Raw genomic sequence first — 15,011 nt, 5'->3', positions numbered from 1 at the left:
AATTCACCTTCCTTTTCTGTGTTTCAAATTAAATGAAAATAGTTATTTACAAAACACAACTAATTTTGTCAGTTTAGATTTTTGTTAGAGTGGATGCTAGTCCAAGGTATATTTGCTTCTTTACAGTTATAATATCTTATGACATATTTTGTATCATAATAGATATTAACTGACAAATTTCAAATAGCTGCTTTCTGCCAGTCTACTGTAAAAAAACCATTTTTGTTATGAAGGTATGGCCACAGATGATGCAAGCGACTGTATACTTTAAAATAAATGATGAGACAATACAGCTACTTATATGATATACACGGATGCTTATCTATAATTATTTTTATACTGACTAGAGTTCTTAATGGCAACATGGATAGTTGAATGGATTGCTGTCTTAACAGACTTATAATGGGTAATGCAGCGTGATGACAATGAGAACTCTGCAAGAAGAGTTCACTAACTAGTGGTGCCTCAATGCAGTTAGAAGACATACTCAATTTACCATAAAATGGCCTGAAAAACAGCCAATGTTATTTATGAATTATATACATTTCTTTTTGCTACCACCACATTGTACTTCTGAAAGAAAACAGGATGTTATACATACATAGCATATGTATGTATGCTCCAGACCACATTTTTCAAGGAATTAAGTGGAAATGGGGCAGGAAGTTACTGTTGGGCAAGTGCCTGTGTTGGCTACAAAGGAAAGGGATCTATCACTTCTTCAGCTATTCCTATCTCTTCATTCCTCCCTATATGTATGTCCAAACTCCCATTCCAATGGCATGTTATTTTCCATGCAAAATATTAAAGCAAAAGGGTCACCAGCCTGTACTCTGATTCCATCACCCCGTATCCCTTTCTCCCGACACCGCGGTCTCACTGATAGCCTGACACGAGAAAGTGGGCTTGAAAGTCCTAACATTCCAGTTCCTAACACTCCCAACAGCTACCTGCCAGCCTCTCACCCAGTCATGCCAAGTCTCAAACAGCTTCTGAAACCTCATATTTTGTGTCATTAGCTTGAGGTGCACAGTGGCACCACAAGGAACCATGCTGGACCACTGGATTAGCCTGAGATGCCAGATGGGGTTAGCAGGTGTTTATTTAGAAGCCACAGGCTCACAGGCAGAAAAACCTAATGAAACCCTGAACATTCTTCCCCCCTAGAAAACAGTGTAAGCTACTTGTGCAGATGTATCCTAAGAAACTGCCCCAAGCACTTAAAGCAGAAGCAACTTTCGCTTACAGAAACATCTGAAGTGAGGGAGAAAAAAGTACACATGGTAGTTTACGTGTCATTTTTAGTAATACTTTTTTGATACATCGATCCCTAACACAATGACCTTCACAACCAACAAACCAACACATTCTAAAAAATGCATTAGAAATTATGCAGAAAATGTGTTTTTATCAAACATGTCTGAAATGCAGAACTAGTCAATGGTAATTATGAGTGCACCTGGCCACAGTTAAATTTTCATTCATTATCAACTAATGCATCCAAAGAATAGTATAGAAAAAACCATAATCCACTTTATCAACTTGAACTACTACAAAATTAAAATATTCTGATAGATGTGCAAAATGTTAGGTACTTCTTCAAAAAAGTCCCAGTAAGCTGGATCAGGCATTGCACTTTACAAACACACTTAATGAAGCTACAGTGGTGGTACAGAAAAGACTGTGTACTTCCCTACTAACTAGTACACTGACCAGCTGGTATATGGGAAATAGCTACTACAGTACTGGACTCCACAAATGGGTTTCTTTGCCCAGCCTCAATTTCAATCCTTATCTTTAAAAATAAATGATCATTTCTCAGCTGCAATTCCTGTCCCTCAAAACAGTCTACAGGATTAAAATTCATAAAGTTCAGGTTTTCAGGCAGTACCCTCCATCAGAAGAAATGCCAACTACAGGTAGCAGTTTTCTGTGTATGCCAGATATTTTTAAATAGAATTTTCTTGTTACAACAGTCTTTTTCACCTGATAGTATTTCAGCTACACTTAAACTGTTTTACAGAAAAATCTTTGTGTGCTTTTTTTTATCTCCAAGGAGTAAATAAACCATAAACCCAAACATTTATTAAAGGTACATCTATACAATACAGCTATTCTGAGAGGCCAGCTAGCTCAGAAAGAATGGTACAGGAATCTCAGTATCTCTGTAAAACATTGTCTATGGTATAAATGCTCTCTTAGCAAGTTTAAAACATTAGAATCTTATTGTTGATCTTACCTGAAGTAATGCAATAAAAAGAAAAAATGCATTAGCAGCTCTTCTGAACTGGGAATAAAGGAACCTTGGCAGGAATGTGATTATGTTGTACTTTGCAGTGCTGAAAGAGACAAAAACACATGCTTTTATTACAGTACAAAAATGTCTTCAAATGTACTCTTTTCCTATCAGTTACACAAGCTTTCAAATGAAACAGAAGATTCTGTGATTCCTGTGCTAGTACACACATTTGTTTTGGCTAAAGTGAAACTAAATGACTTCCACAGTGACATCCTGCAGATGTCCATGAACTGGCTCACCCAGGGAAGCTCCTGCCACCCGCAGAGACTGTCACGAGCTGCCCTGTTGAGGTAAGAAGGCCTCTCCTCATCTCAGCCTGCTCCATGGGAAGCAGTCAAGCTCTGCTGCCCTTCAGTTACAGGCAAAAAGGAGAGGAAAAAAAAATAAAGGTTTGTTAGGAGTCAAGCAATTACACTGCCCCTGCTGAGGGTGCTGGCAGGGCAGGCACCTACCTACCTTGTCTGGACAAGGACCCTACCCTGAGGGTTATGGCTGGCAACTGCACAGTGGCTCCAGATCAGACAAAATTATTGGGGAAAGAGGTGTAACAAGCATAACGAGGAGGGTGTAAAGTCAGGATTGAGGAGATGTGGAGTTTCTGTGCTGGGTATGAGTTTGCATGATTTAATGCAAAAAACCTAATAAAAGGATCAACTAACTTGAAATGGTGCATTTAAGAAATAATTTAAGTTAAAAAATCAGTTAAAATACATAACTTGTACCCTTCACTGAATAGAAAGTTCGCTTTTTTATTTTAAACTGACAAATACTGGATATTAAGAGTGGTTTAGCTAGCCTGGAAGAAGAGAATATAATTTATCCTAGGATAACAATCTTTGCTAAGTCATCATCACAAAATGCTTGAGTTCCCAGGTCTTTGTCAGCCTTACATCTGTTTAAGAACAGATTGCCACGGTCTAAGGTCGTAAAACAATAAATGTGAAAGTAACATGCCAAAAACTTATGAGTAAAAAAATGTAAGAATATTTTAACTCCTTTATAAGTCAGTAATATTTAGTTTAACTTTGCATAAAACAGTCAATTTAAAGAGGGAACGAATGTATCCTGCAAAACAGCTCAACACAGTCAAGTAACAAAGCAAAAGACAGAAAAGACAAGTTGTATACAGCACCAAACAGCATTTTAAAGTTTCTCAAGGTCGTGGAAAATCCCATCACATTATTCTCCATGTCTACAAAATTTCTGCACATTATCAAAGGTACCTTCAGAAAACATACCTACTTGGGACACAGATTTTTTTACCATTCATTTCCTTTGAATTTTAACAACAGAACTAAGGATGTTATCAGACCTGAACTTATATTACTTAGGAGTATTTAGTGTATGACTTAAAATTCATCAAAAGCAAACAAAAACCCACAACATAAACCATCAGCAGAGCCCCTAAAGCCTGAACTTTAAATTCAAAACTAGTTTCATAAGCAACCACAGCATCTTTGTAACTGGCTGACTGAAAAAGACAAGCGTTTCCAAAGCACAAACAATGCTGTGTTTAAGTGCAGTACATTTGCATTGGAATTCAGCTACCATGAATATGTTCAAAGATGAACTGAACAGAAACCCGAAGAAATAAACCGTCCTCCAGGGACATGCTGATGGTGCAGCTGTAAAACATCCGTACCTCCCCCACCACATTCTTAAAAATTCAGAAGGTCAGGTTTGTAAGTGAAACAGCTCTACTTGTCTCCTCATTTCACTTCATTCTCCCTGTCAGAGTCTAAGATTGTGGTCAGAGGAAATGACAGAAGTGGAATAAACAGAATCTTTTTGGTTTTGTTATGAAACATGCAGTGTTCCAGTGTTTTTGTTAATACCTGACATGATTATTGCAGAATTTGGTTAGCTGGGGCTGATTGATGAATATAGTTCTCACTTCCTCTTGATCAGCTAGGGAAGTTTTTTCTGAAACATCCTCTGTCTTCTCATAGCCTGTAAAAACACAGCATGATTTTACATATAAAGAAATTTAAATACACAAGATTCAAGGCAGTTCAGGACACAAAAAAGACATCTATTGCAAATGTGAACTCAATGTATTTGCATTTCTCACAAGTAACAACCTCTGAAAAAAACATAAAAGTTTTTCCAAATATAGTCAAGAGGCTTAGTAAAAACCCACACCCTCCACCCCTGCAATCCTTACCTCACAAAGATAACTGAGAGTGGCTCAATAGTGAGACCTGCCAGCTCCCTCTCATGAGAGAGGGCACATCCCTCCGCTCATGATTGCATCTTATCAAATCCCAGGGACTCATGTATTGCCAGCTTGTTTAAGTGTTCCCTAACCTGGTCCTCCTCCACAAGATAAGCCTTTCTTGTTTCAAACTTTTCAATTGATATCAGTAACCTGTGGATCCTGAAGGCTGAACTTATCAATAGAGACTAAAGGTGAGAAGATTGTGTCCTTTGTTTCCAGGTTTCTTCTCTTGCCACATTCAGCCTGCAGGCCCACGTTTCCCACAGTCATCATCTCCTGCTGTTACATCTGAACAACAAGAAGGGCTTCTACAAGCCACTCACCAGATTAAACCCCAGGTAGGCTCTGACTTTGCTAGCTAAACCCATCCTCCCTACTCCTCTACAGCCATCTGTCCCTGCTTTCACCTCTTGTATGTTCCCTTTTTATGTTTGAGTTTTGTCAGGGACTCCTTGCTAATTCATAGAATCATAGAATGGTTTGGGTTGGAGGAACCTTAAAGATCACGTAGTTCCAACCCTCCTGTCATGGGCAGGGAACCTTCCAGTAGATCAGGTTACTCAGAGCCCTATCCAACCTGGTCTTGAACACTTCCAGGGACAGGGAGTCCACAACTTCTCTGGGCATGGGTTCAGTGCCTTACCACCATTATAGTAAAGAATTTCTTCCTCACACCTAATTTAAACCTACCTTCCTTCAGTTTAAGACCTTGTTGAAATTTATGAGGTCCACACAGGCCCACCTCCCAAGCCTGTTAAGGTCCCTTTGGATTGCAACCCTTCCCTCCAGCATGTCAACCACACCACTCAGGTTGGTGTAGTGGGCAAACTTGCTGAGGGGGCACTGAGTCCCACTGTCCATGTCGCTGATAAAGATGTTAAAAAGTGTCAGTCCCAATACCAACCCGAGGAATATCACTTGTCACTGCTTTCCACTGAGCCATTGACTGCAACTCCTAAGGGAGCAACCATCTACCCAATTTTTTTATCCACCAAGAAGTCGATTCATCAAATCCATATCTCTTCAGTTTAGAGACAAGGCTGTTGTGTGGGACAGTATCAAATGCCTTGCTTCATGCAGTCCTACTGCCACCTCTGCTTGATTTCTTGCTCATTGTGATGGATCAGTCTCGAGCTGGAAGGACATGATTCCTGGAAGCTGTGGCCTCTAAATTGGGTGGTGTCATTGGTTAATGAGATACCATTCCTTTACTTGCTACAAATTTTCGTCATGACATTAGCCAGATTATTCCCAGAGAAGTGACATCACTATATTAATTTTGTGTGTGCCTAACTTGAAATAGTATTATTAGACTCACTGACATTCCCAGCACTTGCCTCCACTAGCCAGTGAAAGCTGAGCTTTGTGCATATTCTTCTACAGATGCTGAGGAATCTTGTGCCAACCTGCATCTCAACTTTCATCTGTAAAGGAGGATAGCAAAGTATTCTTCTGTCTCAAGGCTTTTCACTAATGTTTTATCAACCACTCAGCCATTACACTGAAGATAACAGGCGTAAGCAGTCTATTCAGGCTGGAGCTTGTACAGTAAAAACAGGTATGGCATAAACCAATCACCATAAAGTTTTAATGTGATACCAATAATCTGCGTGTGTAATAGCTGTGTAAAGACTGTTCATTCTGTATGCCAAATGAGAAGACACAGGAAAAAAACCTCTGTTATAATGCAACTGAATACATTAGAATGTATAGCATGTCAAGGATAACTGAGGTTGTACCTGAAAAATTCAAGCTTCTTTCTAGCACGTTCTATAAATCTTACAAACAGGTTATGCAAAATCCAAGTTGTCCTCCAGTTCACTGGCCCACTACATTGCCTCTTACCTATTATACCCAGAACATACATTTCAAACACTAACTTGCAAGATCAAGTCTCCACACATTGTGCAAAGGCTCAGAAAAACTTCTAATTTCATGCCATTTGCCATTCAGAACTCACAGACTCTATTATGAGAGAGGAAATCCACACTACTACATTCACCCACTGCAATTTCTCTATTTTTTCCCTTTCAATTCACCCAATGAAAGGCACACATCCAACACACTTCTATTCAAATTTCAGTATATATATCTCAAGAAGTTTCTTCAGAAGAAGGGCAGCCAGCCTAACAGACTGGCCCACTTCAACAGGTGCCCACACAACACTCCTCGACTCAAGGAACCACACAGGTGCATGTAGCAGATCATTTCCTGTCCTTGTCATTACCTCTCCTTAGAGTGACAATCATCATACAACTGGCTATGCACAACTGCCACTACACAGTTCCATAAATAAATATCCCTGTAAGAGAATTCGATACAGGTACACCTTTAATACAACTTGGTTTCTAGTTGAATGAAGGTGAGCATACCTTCATTCTGAGTACAGTACACTCATTGTCCAGTTGCTCCACGAGGGAGCAAACATGAGACATGGCTCCTGTGAGAGTACTTAGGTGGAAAAGTTGGAAACTATTGTGTCTAAAGTACCAATGTAACCTGATCAAGCCCAGAAAATAAGGAGAGTATGCGCATTTGTAGAATGTACAACTTTAATTTTAAAGCATTCATTTAAAAACTGATGCCAATATAGGCCTTGAAAACTGGCAGAAATAGAGTTAAACCAAATGTTAGCAGGCATTAAACACTATCTACTACCTGTTTGTTAAAAATACTGCCAAACTATAGACACATATTTTCATATCTCTGTGTTATGGCATTTATTTTTTCTTTAATCAATATGACAGCAAAAAGGTGCTGAGGAACTTCATAAACATTCACTATTTCCCCTCCTACCGCTTTGAATTAATTTTTTTCAATTTTCATCTAAAAAGCAATCCTAGGAGTTAAGTTCTGAGCCTCATGCTTAGCCTTCTATACTCTGCAGCTTCAGCAAAACCAGCCCTCCTGCCCTAGGCATTATGCTACCTTGAAAGTTTTCAAGGTTACACATATCCCATCACCTCCCTACCTACTCTTTAGAATATATTCACTAGAGTACCCACAGACTTGACTGACACACAAAGCTCAGTATCTAGAAGACGACATTTTCTTCCCTGTTTGTGTGAAATCACCCAAAGGAGGACCACAAAGACAGTGAAAGGTCTAGAGGGGAAGCCATAAAGGAGTGGCTGAGGTCACTTGGTCTGTTCAGACTGGAGAAGAGGAGACTGAGGGGAGACCTCAATGCAGTCTACAACTTCTTGTGAGGGGCAGGCACTGATCTCTTCTGTCTGTTGATCAGTGATAGGACCTGAGGGAACAGCACGAAGCTGAGTCAGGGTAAGTTTAGGTTGGGTATTAGGAAAAAGTTCTTCACTCAGATGGTGGTTGGGCACTGGAACAGGCTCCCCAGGGAAATGGTCACAGTATCAAGCCTGATAGAGTTCAAGAAGTATTTGGACAATGCTCCTCAGACGCATGGTGTGATTGTTGGGGTTGTCCTGTGCTGGGCCAGGAGTTGGACTTTGATGATCCTTGTGGGTCCCTTCCAACCCTTCCAATGCAGAGTATACTATGATTCTATGAATTTGTATGAACTCCGCCTATTAATCAGATAAGCAGAAGCAGGCCTGTCATAAAAATATTGCCTACAAGTAACCACAGGGAAAAATAAAAGCAGACTCAAAATTGAAAATGGAAAGGAAATTTCATCAGATCATCCCTTGGTGGAAGTAGCTACACTTCTCATAAAGGTGCATTTGAAAAGGATGCATTTAAAACACGGGAAGAATTAAAAAGAGTTGGTTGCCCCTCTGTAATCCACTAAAAGGTTCCAAGCCAATAGAAGAGCACTATCCAAATGTTCAGAAAGTTGACAAACAAAATAAAACCCTCAATTACAGAATCAAGACAGGAAGAATAAAAAGACCAAAACACATGCACAGACAACAGCAAAGCATCAGTCATTACAAAATTCTGAGTATGAAAAATCTGTGTAAAGAATGAAAGTAATAACTCAAGATGAAGCAGTCATTCTAATCTCTTAGAAAAAAAGTGTAGTTATTACTACACAGTTATTACTAGAGATATTAAACTGATGTCAACCTAACTTGCTTCTTGCCTGTTCATCGCACTAAGCTGTAAGAAAAGCATTGTTCCAAGGCTTAAAATCAAAAGTAGCATCACTCATTTTGGCCTGAAAGCTGCAACAATTTAAGGTCACAACAAATTCTGAAGTAACTCTCAGTAATAATTTTTAAGTCTTATAACTAGCAAAACAGCAATTATCAGAGATCAGATAGGAACTGTGATGCTGTACTAGTAAGATCTGCCATTCAGAAAGAAGAACAAATATATTCCAAGACTTTTAATCCTCTGCTGTGGCTTGCAGCAGTTAGTATTCAATCAGATTTAAGCTGTTACTTAACACACAGCTGAATTATCAAAAAGATTCTGTCCCCACTGACAGAAAAGCATCTAACTTGAAAAAAGTTGCAAGACAGAACTTTAAAAAGAATAGGAAATGCAAAGACATCATACTACTCTGACAATTTATTATGCAGAAATGTGAAGTTTCAAAACTAATTCCCTCTTAATATTCAGAATCAGACCTTCTGCTCGTGTATTTGATTATTTTATTATTTTACGTCCCTACAGGGTCAAAACCAATTAAAAATGTGCTTTAGTATCAAAGTATCATATGATATGATATGATACCCTTGATTCCTCTGCCCCTGGGATACGCCTCCTACAAAAGGATTTCAACTATTACCCTAACCAAGAAGTTAATTTACAAAACTGTTGCATAATGTAGAATGACCATACATAATATTTTGCTCTGCAGTCTGAAAGCTATTTGCTAGCAGGACACAGAATTTGGAAATTATTGATAGATAAGCACAAACCACCACAAATTTAATTCAAAGTCACTCAATAAATAACTGAGGTTTGTTTTGGTTAAGAATTTCCTTCAATCTGTTCAGTATTAAAGAATAGAGGTAAATCATATGCAAGGGTGGGGAAAAGGCAAGAAAAAAATTTGAAACAGAATTGTTGTCAATTCTGAAAATATGGAGACTGGGTAATTATTTCCCAGGGTACAAGCTGTACCTGAAAAAATATTCAGAGAAAAATGTGTATTTTGCATAGAATACATGTTTTCAGTTTTGCCAGTGAAAGAATATCTTCGACAACAAAGTCCAAATAAATAAGTAACCAATGAAACAAATAAAAAAATCCTCCACACCAACTTGAGCTTCTTCCAACAAGAGAGCCTATTGAAGAACATATTTTGTTTCCAAGAATAAATCTGGAAGAAGAAACTCTCTTCCAACACACAGTATTTGCAGGGTTTCTTCCTAGGCCAGTATTGATTAAAAGTTTCTAAATTAGTAAAACCACAACAGTAATTCTAAAGAGTAAACACTGTCCAAATATTTTCCATATCTCATTTTCTTTTTTTTTAGGTACAATAGTTTAACTCTTTCAGCTTTCGTTCCTTAAAACAGTCTAATTTTCATTACAAGAAATGGACAAAAGTACATACAGATAGACTGTAATATGGAAATAAAGGGGGAGGGGGAAAAGAAAACACTCATCCAAATAACCGGAACGATTTTAACTCACTAATTAAACTAAGTGCTGTGGTTTAACCTGGCAGTCAGCTAAACACCACACAGCCACTCGCTCACCTACCCCCAGTGATGGGGATAATCAGAAAAAAGATAAAACTTGTGAACTGAGACAAAGATAGATTAATAGGATGGGAAAATAATAATAGCGATAAAAAAAATACATAAAACGAGACGCACAATTGCTCACCTCCCGCTGATCGATGCCCAGTCGACTGCTGCCAGCCCCCGGCTAACTCTCCCCCACTTTTATTGTTCAGCAGAATGCAAAATGTATGGGATATCCCTTTGGTCAGTTGGGGTCAGCTGTCCCAGCTGTGTCTCCTCCCAAATTTTTGTGAACTCCCAGCCTCCTCCCTGGCAGGGCAGTACAAGATGCTGACAAGTCCTTGATGTAGTGTAAGCACTGTTCAGCAACAACTAAAACATCAGTGTGTTATCAACATCATTCTCATCCTAAATCCAAAACATAGCATTCTACTAGCTACTAAGAAGAAAATTAACTCTATCTCAGCCAAAATCAGGATGGTCAGTTTGCCAGCTCCTATTCCTGAAAATGTGGCACAGTTCCAGGAGGAAAAAAGAAGATGCCTTTGGAGTTATTTGTTGTAATACCGTGACAGACTTGCAATGACAGAACAGGCAATGGGAACCAGACCCATCAGTCTGTCCTTCTGAGGAGTCAGAGTGCAGAAGGGAATTTAAATGACCTGCTTGAGCCTGCAGGTACCGCTGAGATGGCTAAGCCTATTCTAGAAAAAAACAGACCAAGTTTTTTCCCTGTTGTGGAACATAGGAATCTCAACATAGTCTGCAAAACAGGCCTGGCAGAAAAAAATCAGACACAAGTGACTATAATGAGTACTACATCTAGTAAAATGCTATATACTCCTCAAGACCATGCATAGAAATACCTAAGGATATATTAGGCACTACAAAAACAGATAGTCTTATGAAGACAATCTGATGACTAGTACAGAATTTCAAAACACATTCCTTCTTCATGTGAAAGTCATCTCATCTTGCACAAGTTCAGCTTCACCTTGTTTTCGTACAGGCCTTTACCTTCACTAACATGAAGAACGAGTTATTACCTACTGGTAATAACTATTGGTAGACAGCAGCATGGCATCTCAAATCTCTACCCTTTCTAAATGACCTAATATAGTTCACTGAGCTCCACCAACACACAGAGCAAAAGGATTAATGCTTCAATCTTCGGAGAAACCTAATAAGAACTGCCAAGAACAATTCCACTCTCCCAGAACCTCTCAAAAGAAAAAAAAATGCTTTGAATTACTCCATTTCATATTATTTAATAGATGCATATATTAACTGTGAAGCTATATATAGCTAAAATACCCATAGTCAGTTACTGTATTTAATAAAGCTTGATGTAGGCCACACTACCCAAAGATTCCCCATGTGTTTTGCAATTGCAGAATACATGACACCAATTTCCTAAATTTGTTTAAGAGGGCCAGATCTTCTGTGCCTTGAGTAAGATTTTATTGATACACATACCACTTTGGAACTGTAGCATTTCCTAGGCTAATGGTGTGCAGCAGGTGTTCTTTGCAACAGGGATGACGGACACAAAAATCTATTAAAACAAGATTCTAAGCGTGCCTGGTTCTCTTTTATGAGACATGAAGAACCTGCAGAGGTTTGGAAGAATGGCTCACAATCAGTAGTTCCTTTTTATTCCAATTATTTTATCTATGAAGGTAACATGTTGTCTTAGAGACCTTAGAACACCTACCATTTATATTTTGCAATCATTTACAGACTGCAGTGTCAATTCTTCTGTGCAACTGTTGATCAATTCTTTGGAATGATACATGAGCACATCGTTCTGTCAGTTTTGACTTGATTTCTTTCATCTGAGCGCAACAGTTGACTTTTACTAACAAAAGGATTACTATCTCTTCATGTGACGAGACTAGTTCTGAGATGATGTCAAGACAGTCCAACCTAATAAGACAGTTCATGATCCATGGAAAAGGTCTGTGAAACAGAAATTAGTTGCTGCAGTGACAGGAGAGAAAAATGAGGTTTTAATCTCAAAGATACAATACAAAAATTCTAGAATAAAGAAAGTAATATTAAGCTTGTCTGTAAGATCCCCACAAGTTTCGGGCTACTCTAAGGAGTGGTCCACACCATAACAGCACTCATGGAAGCTGTTGTTTATGATTACAGTATTACCAGAGACTTCCAAAGAACACAGAGAGACACTGCCAGTAAAAACTCTGCACTGTAGGTACAACTTCGGTGGAGTTCTCTGAAAGCAACCTTATCATCACTTTGCACAGTGCTTATCTAAGAGACTTGCTTGATGGCCAGAGCTAGGGGTTTACAGTTCCCATATGTCCCTATCAAATGCTAGGGATGAGACGCACATTGCAGAGTGCTGAAGTTCTCTTTTTAGAAAACAGTAACATTTACTTACAAAGAACTGTTTAGTAATGCCAACTATGTAGTCCAAATGTGTGGACTAACTAGACTTGGAAGCCATCTATCTCAAAAAGAAAAAAGGAAGAGACTCATTGATGTTGGTGAATGATATATAAATAAACTAAATAAAAATAAATAAAATGAACTAGTAAGTGTCACATTAATATAAGATTAAGAAAACAGGAATGGATTTCAAACTATTTTTCATCAAGTAGTACCATGTATAGTATAGTGTAAGTCTAACTCTACTGGTAGGATGGAAAAAACATCACATTATTTTGCAAAAGTTAAGTTTCTTAAAAGACATTTCATATCTATTTTCAGTCCTAAAGAAAGTGTTTTTGAGAAGCTCTTAAATTCTGTATTCAACTGTTTCACAGTCATTCAACCTTGAACAAATACACTAGACTATTTTTTTTCCTTTTACTGCAATTGCACATCTTAGTCAGTTACCTTTAGGGAACACCACATTTGCTCACAATAATCATTAAGAATCCTGTAATTAGATCATTTTAAAAAGAGCATCAATTTTTCCAATTTATTTATGCACTGTTCAGCTGGTAGTGAAAACCAACTGTCTGGAACAAGAACAAGTGGAAAAGAACTGAAATTAAGCACTGAAAAATTGGACATTTAACTAGTCCCATTATATGCATTTACTAATCACTGTGAGTACAGCAGGATGGGTGCTCTGGTTGTAAACACACTTCAAAGGCATCCCTGGAAGGATGTACATTCTTCCTTTCTTCTTACAAAAATGCATTCTTCTATTTCTTTGCCAGCTAACATCTCCCAGGCAGAGGAAGAGCCAGACCTCCTACAAACCTACTTTTGGGGGAGGAAGGCATGTAACACAGTAAAACCAAAAAAGAACATCAAGATAACAGCCTATTTGCAATCTATGTTTCTTCATGCTTTTTCTAGCACTAAAAAAAAAAAAAATCCTTTGTTTGAAAGAAGATACAGGGAGAAAGTTTTTGCCTCCTCACATAGCCAAGCAAAGAAAAAAAAAATCAACCTGATGTATGATTTAAGTGCGAGAACTTTCAGACTAGGGGATAAACCCTGCATACCTGCCTCAGGAAGTTGTGCCATTACTGGGACACTGCTACTGTTACCTACAGCAATCAAAAATCACAGACTGCTGTGTTGTCCCTAGAGGCTGCTGCTTTGGGGTCCGTGATTTCAAATTTTACTTTTGCGTGCAATAAATCTTATGGTAATTTCATTGCAGTGGTTTTTTTCACAAGGCAGCTACTGACACGTCCTTATCTGAAGGCTGAGCAATCCCACTCTCTCACTTAGGCACGAGACACCAGCACGGTACGAAGCTTCCAGGCACATACCCTGTATCAGAAACCTTTATTTCTGATGATCAGTGCACAGGTACATCCTACACACAAAAGAGGGATTCCAGCTTATTCTCGGGCCGAGGACCCCAGGTCGTCAACCACCGCTGCCGCTCGGGGCGGGCGGGCTGTGCAGCCCCGGGGAAAAGGAAACCACCGCTCGCCCCGAAACGCTGCAATCACCGAGGGCTGCCCCGCTGCCCGGGGCTCACTGGGCATCGACATCGACTTATGGCATCGACAGCCACAAATACGAGACCTCCCGGAGAACACGAACACCGACACCGTTCACGCCCCAGCGCTGGGGTCGGTGCCCGCCGGGGGCGCACCGCGCGACCAGAGGCCGCGGTGCGGAGCCCGGCGGCGGCGGCACCACCACACCGGCTCCCGCCGCCCCCTCCCGGCCAGGCAGCGCAGACCCCGCCGCGGGTCCGAGCCGAATGCTGGCCGGAACCCCCGTCCCTCCCAGCGGGCGCGGAGAGGCGGGCGGCTCTTACCCTCTGCGCGGGAGCGGATCTCGGACACGGTTTTCTGCACCGCCGGCATCGTCGCCGGGCGAGGGGCGTTGGCGCGGACGCCTCCCTCCAAGAGCGCGCCCTGCACCTGCCGCGCTCCGGAGCGCGCCCTGCGCTCAGCGAGGTCCGGGGCGACAGCGACGAGTCCCGGCGGCGGCTCCTCCAGCAGCCCGAGGCGGCGGCTCCTGCAGCCCGAGGCTCCTGCAGCCCGAGGCGCCGGGCTCGCCCCGGCAGCGCCTCTCCCCGCTGGCGGCGCCGCTGCTCACTGACAGCCGCGGCGCCCGCGCTCCGCGCTCGCCGGCCCCCTCCGGAACCTACCAACTCCTCCCCCCCCCCGCCTTCTTGTCCCGCGGCGCTCCGCCGCCATCTCCCCATTCCCCCGGGCTCGGGTTTGCCGGGTGGCTGCGCCTAAGCGGGCACCGGCACTACGGTGCTCTGTGTCCCGCTCACGGAGTGAGGCGAAGGGTTTCCGACGCGCCCCCCACCCCTTGCGCGGGGAATGGAACGCGCCGAGCCCTGGGCCGCTGCCCGGCACTGGGGGCGGGTGGGGGAAGCCCCGGGGAAGGTCGGCCGGTGCCTCCGGCTGCGGGGGCGGGCGGG

At 41.1% G+C, this 15,011-nt stretch overlaps 1 protein-coding gene across 4 annotated transcripts in view; it reads right to left on the bottom strand.

The window, feature by feature from the left end:
* The window catches only part of ATP8A1 (ATPase phospholipid transporting 8A1), a 114,332-nt gene extending 99,741 nt beyond the window's left edge, over positions 1-14,591 (bottom strand). For 3 of the 4 annotated variants that reach the window (XM_017834849.1, XM_017834988.1, XM_017834911.1), the window contains exons 1-3: positions 14,394-14,591; positions 4,135-4,249; positions 2,240-2,339 (exon numbers count right to left, since the gene is read on the bottom strand). In XM_017834849.1, coding sequence (XP_017690338.1) covers positions 2,240-2,339; positions 4,135-4,249; positions 14,394-14,442 — 264 coding nt within the window. In that variant the 5' untranslated portion in view covers positions 14,443-14,591. The remainder of the gene's footprint in view (positions 1-2,239; positions 2,340-4,134; positions 4,250-14,393) is intronic. The other variant, XM_017835085.1, reaches the window with a different exon arrangement.
* Between the last annotated feature and the right edge of the window lie 420 nt (positions 14,592-15,011).

This window comes from Lepidothrix coronata, unplaced genomic scaffold, assembly GCF_001604755.1.
Source record: "Lepidothrix coronata isolate B3197 unplaced genomic scaffold, Lepidothrix_coronata-1.0 Scaffold0, whole genome shotgun sequence".
NCBI classification, from domain to species: Eukaryota; Metazoa; Chordata; class Aves; order Passeriformes; family Pipridae; genus Lepidothrix; species Lepidothrix coronata.
This window is presented reverse-complemented; position numbering and strand designations above follow the sequence as displayed.